General features: G+C 38.3%; 1 protein-coding gene across 1 annotated transcript in view; it reads right to left on the minus strand.

Annotated features, from left to right (window-relative positions):
- Positions 1-4,257: 4,257 nt before the first annotated feature.
- The window catches only part of LOC102873379 (DNA-directed RNA polymerase II subunit RPB9-like), a 40,237-nt gene continuing 31,967 nt past the window's right edge, over positions 4,258-12,527 (minus strand). The window contains exons 2-3 of the mRNA XM_006888607.1: positions 6,015-6,066; positions 4,258-4,332 (exon numbers count right to left, since the gene is read on the minus strand). Coding sequence (XP_006888669.1) covers positions 4,258-4,332; positions 6,015-6,066 — 127 coding nt within the window. The remainder of the gene's footprint in view (positions 4,333-6,014; positions 6,067-12,527) is intronic.

Genomic DNA, 12,527 nt, shown 5'->3' on the forward strand with positions numbered 1-12,527 from the left:
CATATAGACACTTACCTATACAAGATATAACAATATGCAGTCCTTTCCCAAACACAAAAAACTGGCAGATAGATGTGATACTCCTAACAGAAAACCACTGAAACAACCAGGCACACTAATATCATGGCCAGGACAGTCATCACTGGTTGCACTGAGGCCTGCAGTGGTGCAGCAGAATGGGCCTCTTGTGCCTACCGGAGGCACTGAGGAAGCCAGCCAAGACATGTCTCCCCAGTCTTGGGTCTTTGGGCCTTTTCAAGAGCCAGCCAAGCCAGCTAGAAACGAGTGGATTCCAACTTCAGAGGCACAGCATTTTCGTTAGCAGTATAAACAACTATACACATACTATCAAGTATTAGTTTGTAGGATGAATAAGTCTGTGGGAAAAGATTTTCTGAGAAAGATGGATGGCCAGAGAAAGAAAGGAAGACTTACAATAAAATATATGTGGTGCAATGACTGAAACAATGGATTTGAGCGTATCAGGTATACTGAGAATGGTGCCAGTTAGAGTAAGTTTCAGATCTGTTGTTCATAAACTCAAGACGAGTATGGTAAATTCAATAGCATATAATAATAGCAAGAGACAGCTTATAAATCAAGTCATCTCTATTGTAATCTTGGAAGGAAGGCATACTCCAAAGTATGTTGTGCTGCTGGTTAAAATGTCATGTTTCTCAAGGCAGTTCCAAACCAATAGTAGCAGCAGCTCTTCAGGAGAAAGATAAACATTTTTCTCCCATAAAGATTTGCTGTTGTTGTTGTTGTTATGTGCCATCAAGTTGCTTGTGACTCAATAGCGACCCTATGTGCAATGGCCCTCAATGCTGCTCTATCTCTTGCCAATCTTATTGACTCTGACACTCCTATCCCCATTACCCTAGTGACGGAATCAATCCATCTCATCAAGGGTCTTTCTCTGCCGTGCTGTCTCTCCACCCTCCCAAACATGATGTCCTTCTCCAAGGACAGATCCTGCCTTGTAACATGTCCAAAGTATATCAGACGAAGCTTCAGAATCCTTGCCTCCAAGGAGTAGCCTGGCTTCACCCTATCCAGGATGAACTTGTTAGTTCTCTTAGCAGTCCATTTGTATATAAAATACTCTTCTCCAGCATCAAAGCTCAAAGGCATCAGCTCTCCTTCTATCATGCCTAGTCATTGTCCAACTCTCTGATTCATAGCAAGTAATTACAAAGACCATGGCCTGTATCAGGCTCATCTCAATCTCCTGACTGACATCGTTGCTCCTTAGTACCTTGGAGAGGTCTCTGACAGCAGACTTTCCCAATGCAATTTGTCTTTTAATTTCCTGGCTGCTTGTCCCAAAAGTGTAGATTGTAGAGCCATGCAAACTGAAGCTTTCATCATCCATCATGATGCTGTCAATAGGCCCAGTGGTGAGAATCTTTGTTTTCTTGATGTTGAGCTTCAGTCCATATTGAAGGCTGCAGTCTTTGACCCTCCACAGCAAGCACTTCAGGTCTTCCTCAGTTTCAGCAAGCAGGGTTGTGTCACCTGCTTAATGCCATCTCACAAACCTAATGGGAGACCATTGTAAATAAGAATCAACTAGATTTTTATGAGTTTAAGGAAAAAAATAAACACTTAAATTAACAATATAAAAGACAAAAATACTGAAAATAAGACAAATTTATAGATGGAGAAAATATCAAAGTAGTGTAGTGGATTCAATATACAGAAAATAGATATTTAAATTTATATACCCTGCTGGGTTTAGAAGGGGTCATGGTACTAAGCATATTGTAGCTAATGCTAGATAGATCTTAGCTGAAAGAAGGGAATACCAAAGGAATGTCTATCTGTGTTTCATTGATTATGAAAAGGCATTTGACTATATGGATCCTAAAAAATTGTGGCTGACTCTGATAAGAATGGGAATCCCAGAACACTTAACCATGCCAATGGGAAATCTATACTTGGACCAGGGGGCAGTCATCAGAACAGAGCAAGGAAACAATGCATGGTTCAAAATTGGGAAGGTTGTATGCCAGGGATGTGTCCTGTCTCCATACGTTTTCAACCTGTATGAAGAACAGATTATCTGGGAGGCTGGGCTCTATGAGGAGAAATGTGGCATCAGGATTGGCGGAAGATCCATCAACAATCTGCATTATGGAGATGATACAACCCTGCTTGCTGAAACTGAGGAGGACCTGAAGTGCTTGCTGCAGAGGGTCAAGGACTGCAGCCTTCAATATGAATTAAAGCTCAATTTTAAGAAGACAAAGAGTCTCACCACTGGGCCAACTGGCAGCATCAGGATCGATGATGAAGAGATTGAGATAGTTCACAGCTTTAGTTTGCTTGGCTTCACAGTCAACACTCTTGGCACCAGCATCCCAGAAATTAAAAGACGTACTGCCACTGGAAAGTCTGCTGCTAGGGACCTCTCCAAAATAATGAAGAGCAATGGTGTTACGCTGGTGACTAAGGTGAGTCTGATACAGGCCACGGTCTTTACAATCACTTGCTATGCGGCAGAGCATTGGACAATGACTAGGGAGGATAGAAGGAGAATTGATGCCTTTGAGCTGTGATGCTGGAGAAGAGTATTGAATGTAAGAAAACGAGCAGGTTCATCCTGGAGAGGGTGACGCCAGGCAGCTCCTTGGAGGTAAGGATTCTGAAGGAGGGACTGGTCCTTGGAGAAAGATGTCATGCTTGGGAGAGTAGAGGCACAGAGAAGGAGGAAAAGAGCCTCTATGAGGTGGATTTATTCAGTGACTGGGGTAATCAGTGTGGGTGTGTCGGAGACAGTGAGATTGGCACAGGAAAGAGCAGGGTTTAGGGCTATTGTACTTGGGGTCTCTATGAGTCACAAGCGACTTAATGGCACATGACAACAACAATGACCCCAATTAACAAATACAGATGGTCAAATTTGGAGGTCTTCCCCCCAAAAAAAAGAGCTCTGATGGCTTAGTTCATCTGAGATTGTGCTCCTAAACCAAACGTGAACAGCTCTCTGGTATGAATTTATAAGTGGCTCCCCTGAGAGAAATATGGACAATAAACATTTTGTGATTAAAGCTCAAAAACCTAAAAAAAAAGCTCAAAACTCTACAGCAATAAGCTTTTGAGTTTACAAGATAAATTCAGTAAACATAAAAAATATTTTCAGACTTAACATAAAAGATGGTAGCAGATAACAAAAAGAAAAATAATACAATTGTATTGGACAAGCACAGTGTCTTTTCTTTGTCCTACAGTGCAGAAGATTATTTCAAACTATTGATATTTAGTAGGTAATGTTTTAGGCTTCTTATAAAATAGTAACAATTTCTAAACCACTACTCATTGCAGAAAAAAATGAAGAAGTCCCACTAAGATTTATTGCTTAGGAAACTCAGTGGAGAATTGTCCTGAGTTTGAATCAATCCATCAACAATGGATATTGGATAAAGTTCACTTTACATTAAGAATAATATTAAAGTAACAGCAAAGTTCTTGGCTGATAACTGAAAGTTCAACATTTCAAAGTCATCAGACATTCCTAGGGATAAATGCATGGCAATCTGCATCTATAACAGTCACAACCTTGGAAACCAAATGAGACAGTTTTATATTATACTGTGGGGGTTTTATGAGTTGGATCTACTTTATGACAAAAGGTCAAATGTAATATGTAGTGTACATGCACACATACACACATTTTAAAAAATAGAAAAACTAAGCTCAAAAACAGATCAGATTGGATATGGTCCATGGACTGTACTTTGCTGACCCCTGATGGTAAATTCTGTTAAATACTTAAAAAACTGCCATTCCTACGTGAACTGCTTCAGAAATGAAAAATTAATGAATAATTTTAAACTCATCTAATGAAGCCAGCATTAACCAAAAACAACTCAATAAAAATAATTATAGACCAATATATCTCAGACACACACTTAAATGTTCTAGACAAAATTTACAAATAGAATCCTCCGATATACAGTATAGAGAATTCATAAATAACAAGAATGAATCATCTGGAAAATAAAATAGTGATTTAGGATTCAAAAATAAATCAATAAAGTGGTTACTATATTAATAAAGAATAAATCCATCTATACATAACTATAATAGATGCAGAAAAATGTAATTAAGAAAATTCAACATCCATTCATTATTTTCAGAAATCAGACATAAAACCAACCCTTAACAGATTAGGAGGGAAAATTTTTCAACATGATACAGTACATGTTTTAAAAATCTACAGTTACCACACTCAAAAATGAAATGCAAATATTTTTAGCTGAGGGCAGAAACAAAGCAAGGATGTCCAATGTTACCACTTTTATCCACGTCGTAACGAGTTTTATATAGCTAGTTTAATAAGTAAAAATAAACTCAAGGCACAAACCTTAGAGAAAAGTAAAAGCTGTCTTTATATACATTACCATATACACAGAAAGCCCACCAAATGCACACAGGAACTACTAGAATTTATAAATAAAGTTAGTAAGTTAGCAGTTACAAAACCAGTACGACAAAACCTATTTTACAAGTTGATCAACCTGGGAAGAATCGAGGTAAGGACAATATGGTTATTGCACTTAGCAAATAGGCACAAGATATGTAGAATTGTTCAAAACGAAAAGCAGAGGAGGCACACAGGTGTGGAAGAACGGATAGGAAATCATTTAGACAGCAGAGATTACTGGGTGGGTGGAGGGATGTGAAGGAATAGGAAAGATGCAATGGGGACTTGATGAGGCAGGATCTGATAAATCATAGAGTAATAATAATTAATTACATTAAATACAATGCCTAGAAAGTATTGTACAAAGCAAAATGTACACTCAGGATGCTCAACATAGACTCCATTCAATAAAATGTTAGCAAAAAATGTGGAAGGTAAGCTTTTGGTAATTTTTTTATTAATTACATATAATAAGAAAAAGTCATTAAAATTAATATGCATAGCTTGTTTTCTCCCCTACTTCTAGAAAGCGCAACAGTTTTGTACCAAAAACAAACAAACAAATAAAACACCTCACCAGGTTGTACAAACAGCACAGCCTAGGTAGGGGCAACAAAGTTTCACTACCTCTAACTCCACCAGGGAAAAGAATCGCCATCAACAACATCAATACCACAAAGCCAATTCCCAAGAGGCCACAGGCCTATCCTATCGGCTCCTGCACCTTCTTCTGTCAACTCCACCCCCAGTTGTTACAAGTTCAAACTCATAGAGACCCTCCAGGTCCGAATAAATGTATGAAACACGTTGTAAATGAAAGATTGTATAAAAGATAAAGTACATGGATGAAACACAGTGTAAATGAATTATTATATGCAAACTGATAAAGAAATTAAAAAAAATAAAAACTAAGGAAAGATTACCTTTCTCCCTCAGATTCGCGGATGGTTTTAAACCACCAGAGACCCAGGGTTTTGGGGTTAGTGGTGCAACTGGATAGAGATTATGTTACCAGAGCTCCTTGTTGATTTTAGATGCCTTCAAGATTATTTTTTATTTTATAGCAACTCCATATGACAGAGTCAAACTGCCCCAGGGAGTTTTCTTGGCTGTAATTGTTGTGAGTCTTTCTCCTTTGGAACCACAGAGAAGGTTCCCCTGCTACTCTTTCCATGTTCTAAGGAACAGGATTTCTTCATAAAGTGATAGGGTACCGCGTAAGTGTTAGGTGCTAATAAAAAGAAATGTATTTAACGGAGCAAGAGGAGAACAAAGATTAAATAAAAGATGGAGAGACAGCAGAGAAAAACCTCATTTTATGTTATCATTTTGTCTCATCTGAGTCCATTCTAACACATTTTCACAGCTTCATCTGGGACACATCACCTAAGAACAGTAAGTAACCTCAGGGAAACTCAGTGGATTCTTTCCTAGCAGTCATTTTGGGAAAGGACTTCTAGAAAAGGAGACTGTTCTCAATGACAACTCGTACCTCCAGGATTCTCTTTCTTTGCCTGTTCACTCATCCAGGTACTTTCTAACAGGCACCTGGGAAGAATGCAATGACTTTCTTTAGATATTTTACTGTGCAGAGATGACTTTCCTTGTCTTTGCTTTTGGCGAGGGATTTCATTATCCTGAAATGCCATATACATTAATAAATGATGACTTAAAAGAGTGCATAGGTTACTCTTGGAATCTGTGAGTCTTTGCCTGATATCTCTGTATCTGCTTCTAAAGTTTCTGCAATGTATGCATACTAATTGACATTGAGGGAAAGCAGCAATAAGGATTGTTGTGCAGGGAAAAAAATAATATAGTTAATGTGTTATGGCTTATGACTCATGCTGGCTCTAAGCGCAACCAAATCCTTTTGAGATGCATAGCAAACAAAGGAGTACTTGAAATCAGTGGCTAAAAAGATCTAGAGAGATCTTCAGTGATTAGAATGAAGCTCAGAGGGTTTGCACTAAGAAGATTTCAGTACACCAGGTGTGTTCCTAATCTACTATCCATCCCTTCTTTCTGCTATCGCTCTTCATTCTTACTATCTGCTTGATCTCCCACTCTCCTTATTTCCCATCTGCTCAAGCCCATTGCCTCCTATGAATGTGTCTAATCTTGGTCACACAGACTTAACCTAGCTGAAGTAATGAAATGCTATTCTTGCTTCTCTGGACATAGACGCCCATCTTTTGAATCAACAGAGTGACAAACTGGGACCCATTACAGACATCATATTTGGTCATTTTAAATGATGTATGAAAACAGAATAAGTACAGATTGATTTTTATATTCTACTTTGATTCTACAGAGCTGCAAATTGTGATAAAACTTGTGCTGAATATAAAAGTAGTAGAAGGTGAGATAAAAGTCACATAGAGAGAGATCTGTAACTTACAAGTTGTCAATGTGGGGTTTTTTTTCCTAAGCATTTCTCCAACCACTTGTCTATTAAAGATGCTTTCAAAATCAATTTAAATAATTTATAACTTTGTGTTAGAGATTTCTATTTTATAGGTTTAGCTTCTCTGTATACTCCCATATATGCAAATATTTACCTTGAGGGGTTTTTATAGTTATAATAGAGTATCAAAACTAAAAAAGAGCTTAGAATTACTCTTGTAAAATTGAAGCTCCTTATTATCTCCAGTAAAAACCCTGAATCCTACAGAAGTAAAGAGATTAACCCCAAATTATAGAGCAACACATTAAAGTCAAGTTTCAGAGTCTCATTTCAATGCTAGTCTATTTGAACTCTAGACACTAGAGCAATGTCCTACACCATGGAGAATCTCATGAATAATAAACATGAAGGACAGAAAGAACCAATTTGCTTGAATACAAATAAGAATACATCTTTGTAATTTATGGTTTACATGAATTTCACAATAGATAGAGCTTTCATCATGTGGCCTAAATAAGAAGGCAATATTTAGGGAATGAAAAAACCCCCAATATGCCTGGAAATACTTGCTCATTGTGGTGGCTGCTCAAGGTGCAAGGCTGGTGTCTGGCAGCAGCAGTGAGAACTAAAGAGAAGATTTTCAGAGAGCAAGATTTCTGAGATCTTGCACTGGTAAGAGGAAAGGAGCCATGTGAGAGGGGGATGGAGACAGAGAAGTTCTTAAGGAACCCAGAGAGCCTATATATATAGGACTACACTTGTATTTTTAACTCTGTTGTAGATAAATCCAGATGACGTTGAACACATGTGTTGTATGCATGCATAGGCATACACATGTGTTAGTATTAATATTCCAACCCATGTTCCTAGTTTCTTAGAGGTCCCTACCATCACACAAACAGTCTGGTCTCAGATACTGACCAGCAGGTCACTTGCCACTTCTGTCAAAGAAAGGCCTGGCGAGAAAATGGTTTTGTTCTAAATTTTTAATTCCACACTGTTAAAAACTCATCAACTTGGGTTCTGGTGGTATAAACCATAGGGAACTGCACTGCTTACCCAAAGACGGCATCTCTCTGGTTATTCAAATCACTAGCAACTCCAAGGGAGAAAGATAGGCACTTTCTTCCTATTATACAGTTTACTGCTTCTGAAAACCTGCTAGAGGGTCACCTATGAAGCATATGAAGTATTCATGAATCCAAACTAAGTCAATGGTGACAGATGTGGCTTTAATTTTTTGTTTCTCCAAGCACAAAGGCCAGAGGATCTGTGGGGGGGGGGGAACCTGAAATACTCAGAGTAGCTGAAAGTATCCTGTAATTCATTTATCGAGCCTACAAATTATAGAGGCTTCAATAGTCAATTTATGCCTGTAGTCTCTCTTTACTATCAGCAGAATTTTCTTCTATAAGATAAAAGGACTTTTCTTTTTCCTAATATATTTAGTCTACTCCCAAAAAATCTCTATAATTCCTAAATCTATTTGGTTTGGTTTCTTATCAGAATATTATGATGTATCTCAGAGTTAATTTTCAAACCAAAATTAGAAAAATTGATTTTTAAAAATATCTCAACATCTCCTATGGAGAAATATGGAAAATCTCTCTTCTCCTGTTCTGTTTGTAGGAAACACAATGGTTCCAACTCAAGGGCAATGAATGAGTTAGTGGGTGATTAAAAATAATGGAAAAGCTTTTTCCTGTTCTCTAAAGCTCAAATCAAGAAGGCTTTGGTTATGGTAACTCACAGTGACCCTGTATAACAGAGTAGAATTGTAGTTTCCAAGGCCACAAATGTTTATGGATCAGATTGCCACATATTCCTCCTGTGGGAAGGTTAAGGGATTCAAGCTAACAACTTTTTTTAGCAGTTCAGTGCTTAACCACATCAACACCAGAACACACTTCTTGATTTCTAGACGTTAATAGAATATTTTTATGGGAGAATATTACTCTGTACTTCTTAGACACTTGCAAAATATGATTATTTGACATAAAGAGCCTTCATCAAGAACCAAAACTCAGTCAACTCAGTAGTAGCATCATGCCTGATTAACTTTCATCTCTGATATAAAGCCTCTTCCCCTAGTTAAATATGACAGAGACAGAGACAAGAAACAAAATAGCTTTGAGTCTCTAGATTCAATTATCTCTAAGGTCAGTTCTTTGGTATTAATTTAACCCAACATTATAGTCTTTGTTTTTCTCATATTTCAGGCTACATTTAGTTGATATTAGCTGAAATAGTTACCACAATATACCTGGTTATGGAACCAAGTTATGTTCCTTTATCAAGAACCAAAACCCACTTCTGCCAAATTGATTTTGGCCCTTGTTGAGTTTCCAAGACTGTTGATCTTCTTAAGAGGACTTTCCTAAACATTATCCCTCAGATAAGCTTGTATATTAAAACTTTTAATCTTTGTATTAGCAGACACACATTATACACTGTACCAACAGAGCTCCTTTTACCCAGGAACAAAAAAAAAATATTAATTCTTCAGAATCTTTGAGGGGAAAAATATTGTCCTGTTCCTATAGTTTTGATGATCGTTCCAACATTTTGTTGTAGCAATCAACAATGCATGCATTTTGGCCTTAAAAGAAGGATTGGCTTAGAAGGAGGGAGTAGTCAAAGCAATTCTTTTTCACATTTGGGCGGGGAGGAAAAAAAGAACACCACAAAACCATGCAAATCATTATATAACTCAAAGACAAAGTGCTGCTGCAAGAGAAATGAGCTTGAAGTATTCGAAAGAATAGTTTTCAGTCTTTATTTTAACTGGCAGTATGAAAGCACAATAGCTTTCAAATTAGGCTTTGAAAAACTGGTTGAATTCTAACAAAAAAAGACATAGTAGTTGCACTCTGGCAACAATAGTGGTAAACGCAGTAGGGAAATGTTCAGAGTAATGGACATTTATTATGTGTTTGGCAATGCGAAAGGTTTGTGGGTGTCACAGATATTTATACTTGAAAAGATTGGAAGTTCAAATCTATCCATGAGCACCAACCTAGAAAGACGTAGCAATATACTTCCCTAAAGAAGATATACACCAAATAAATAAAAAAGTCTGTAGAATAGTTGTTTTTTGTTACACATTGAGCCAGAATCATCTAGATTTCAAATAAAAACCATAAGATTTGAGGATATTTTGTGGTGGGTTTTTTGCTTTGTTTTGTTTTTGTGGAAGGAGCAGAGAGATCTGAGTAGTTGGAGGTAAGTGTGGGTTGTTTTGTGTCATTGAGTCAGAACTGACTCAGCTGACTCGCTAGCCGTTTTCCAGAGGCAGTAAATTGCATGGGAGGAGACTGCCCATCTTTCTCTGTGGAGCACCTGGTGGATATAAATCACTGTGCGTTTGGGATTGTATCACACAAGAGATTACTAAAATGGCCAGGTGTGCTTCTGTCTCCATTCCTCAGATTTGCATCCAATTCTAACAAGTCTCAGCAAACTCATTTTCTAGGTTCTCATTTTCTCAGCTGGTCGATTATTGGATACAGCCAGTAGGAAATACTGGCAGGTTGAAGGTACTAAGTCAGGGATGTGAAATAAGGGGTGCTCCTTGCTCTCCTGGCAAGGTTTCTGCAGGTAACTGTGTCTTCTTCCGGACTTCAGCTTCCAGGGGGCTAGACTCTTCCCCCTCAATGGTCCCAGTTTTTGACAAAATATTCCCTGAAGTTCAAATTTCCCTAAAACAGTGTCTACTTTTTGCTTCTGGGAATACCATCTGCCCACACTGCTACTTGAAACTTAATGATGGTAGCTACTTCTTGTTTGGATAACTATGGGTTGCTTCTCATCTCTTCATTTTCCCTCTATACTTTTGTGATGTTAAATTCCTACATAATTACTTTTGTTTCAGAAATCTGATGAATACAGATGGTCATCTAGATTGATTAATAAAGGAGATAGTGCCAGCTCCATTTCTCTTTGCCTTTTATCCTTTTCAAAGCCTCTATCTAAATATAGATAGAAAGATAGATAGATAGATGATAGATAGATATAGATAGATAGATAGATAGATAGATAGATAGATAGATAGATATCATCTTGTTGTTGTTGTTGTTATTGTTGTTGTTGTTGTTGTTAAGTGTGGAGGGCCATGAACGGGCCCACATGGCCTCCATTACAAGATGGCGCTGATTTCCTGCTTCTCTTTGTTTGCCTTAAACACAAACAAGACCTTATTTGGGCACTGTGTTCTCATTGGTTGATGGCTTGATCTCATGTGGGGTTTAGGATCCAATAGAGGCATGACACATAGGTGATGGGCGGAGTACCAAGAAGGGGATAAAAGCCGCACCCGGGGAAGGGACGAGAGACTACATCTTCAAAGAAAAGAGACTCCATCTTCCACCACCCTCTGTAATCATACTCCTGAGTAAACCGCTGTGAGAAGGAACCGTGGGGTGTTGTGTCCTTATTCCTGCTGGACAGGCAAGGCGCGCAACAGTTAAGTGCTGTCGAGTAGTAGATGACTCTTAGTGACCCTATGAATGAAAACCTGAACACTTGTATAACTTTCATTTTTCTCCAAGTTCATTGAGTTTCCAGAGGCAAGCTGTTTTGAAAGTGGATGCAACTTCTGCTTCCAAGCTTGTTTGAATCCGAAAGCTCCACCAAACACTGTTCACCATAGGTAAATTTCATCGCATTTGACACATCAGTGTCATAATGTTCAGCATCACAGCAACCACGAGTTACCTCTGTACAGCAAATGGACAGACCAGTGCTATACCACTTAGAAGAACAGATATATAAAAATATATTTAGATATAGCTGTATTTATTGTTGACATTTAGGCATCAGACTCACTCTTACCAGACTTAATATGATTTTCAGTCAATTTTTAATCTTCTAAAACAATATTGAACATCTATTATGGACTAGAAGAGGTATTAATCATATTTCTGCCCCTAAAAAGCAGATTAGAAGCTCTCGTGGTCCAGTGGTAAGGAACTGCACTGTCAGCACGTATGCCAAACTGCATGTAGTTTGAATCCACCAACTGCTCTGGAGGAGAAAGATGGGAAATCCTCTCCTGCATGATTTATTGCCTCTGCAAACACACTGAGGGGTCAGCTACGAGTTGGTTCCAACTCACTAGTACATAACAACAATAACAAAAGTGAATGGGCATGCAGTGAAGTAGTAAGAATAAAATCTGTCAATGACTACACATTGCTACATAATATCTACAAAGATTAGATAGAATAATATGACAAGTAAATTTCTGACTGATAGGTGATAGAGTGGGTAGGGTATGGAGGAAGATTAGAAAAAAATAGTTAAATGCATTTGTCTAGTGCTTACTGTTTGACAGTTGTTGTTGTTGTTGTTATGTGCCGTCGAGTCGCTTGCTACTCATAGCGACCCTACGTACAACAGCCCTAAACTCTGCTCTTTCCTGTGCCAATCGCACTGTCTCTGCCACTCCCATCCCGATTATCCCAGTCACTAAATAATCAATCCACCTCATAGAGGGCCTTCCCCTCCTGCGCTGTCCCTCCACCCTCCCAAGCATGATGTTCTCCAAGGACTGATCTCTCCTCACAACATGTCCAAAGTATGTTAGACGGAACCTCTGAATCCTTGCCTCCAAGGAGCCACCCGGTTTAACCCTTTCCAGGACAAATCTGTTTGTTTTCCTAGCAGTCCATGGTATTCTCAATACTCTTCTCC

The sequence above is a fragment of the Elephantulus edwardii genome, unplaced genomic scaffold (genome assembly GCF_000299155.1).
Source record: "Elephantulus edwardii isolate Elephantulus edwardi_28Jun2011 unplaced genomic scaffold, EleEdw1.0 scaffold00069, whole genome shotgun sequence".
In the NCBI taxonomy this organism is placed as follows: Eukaryota; Metazoa; Chordata; class Mammalia; order Macroscelidea; family Macroscelididae; genus Elephantulus; species Elephantulus edwardii.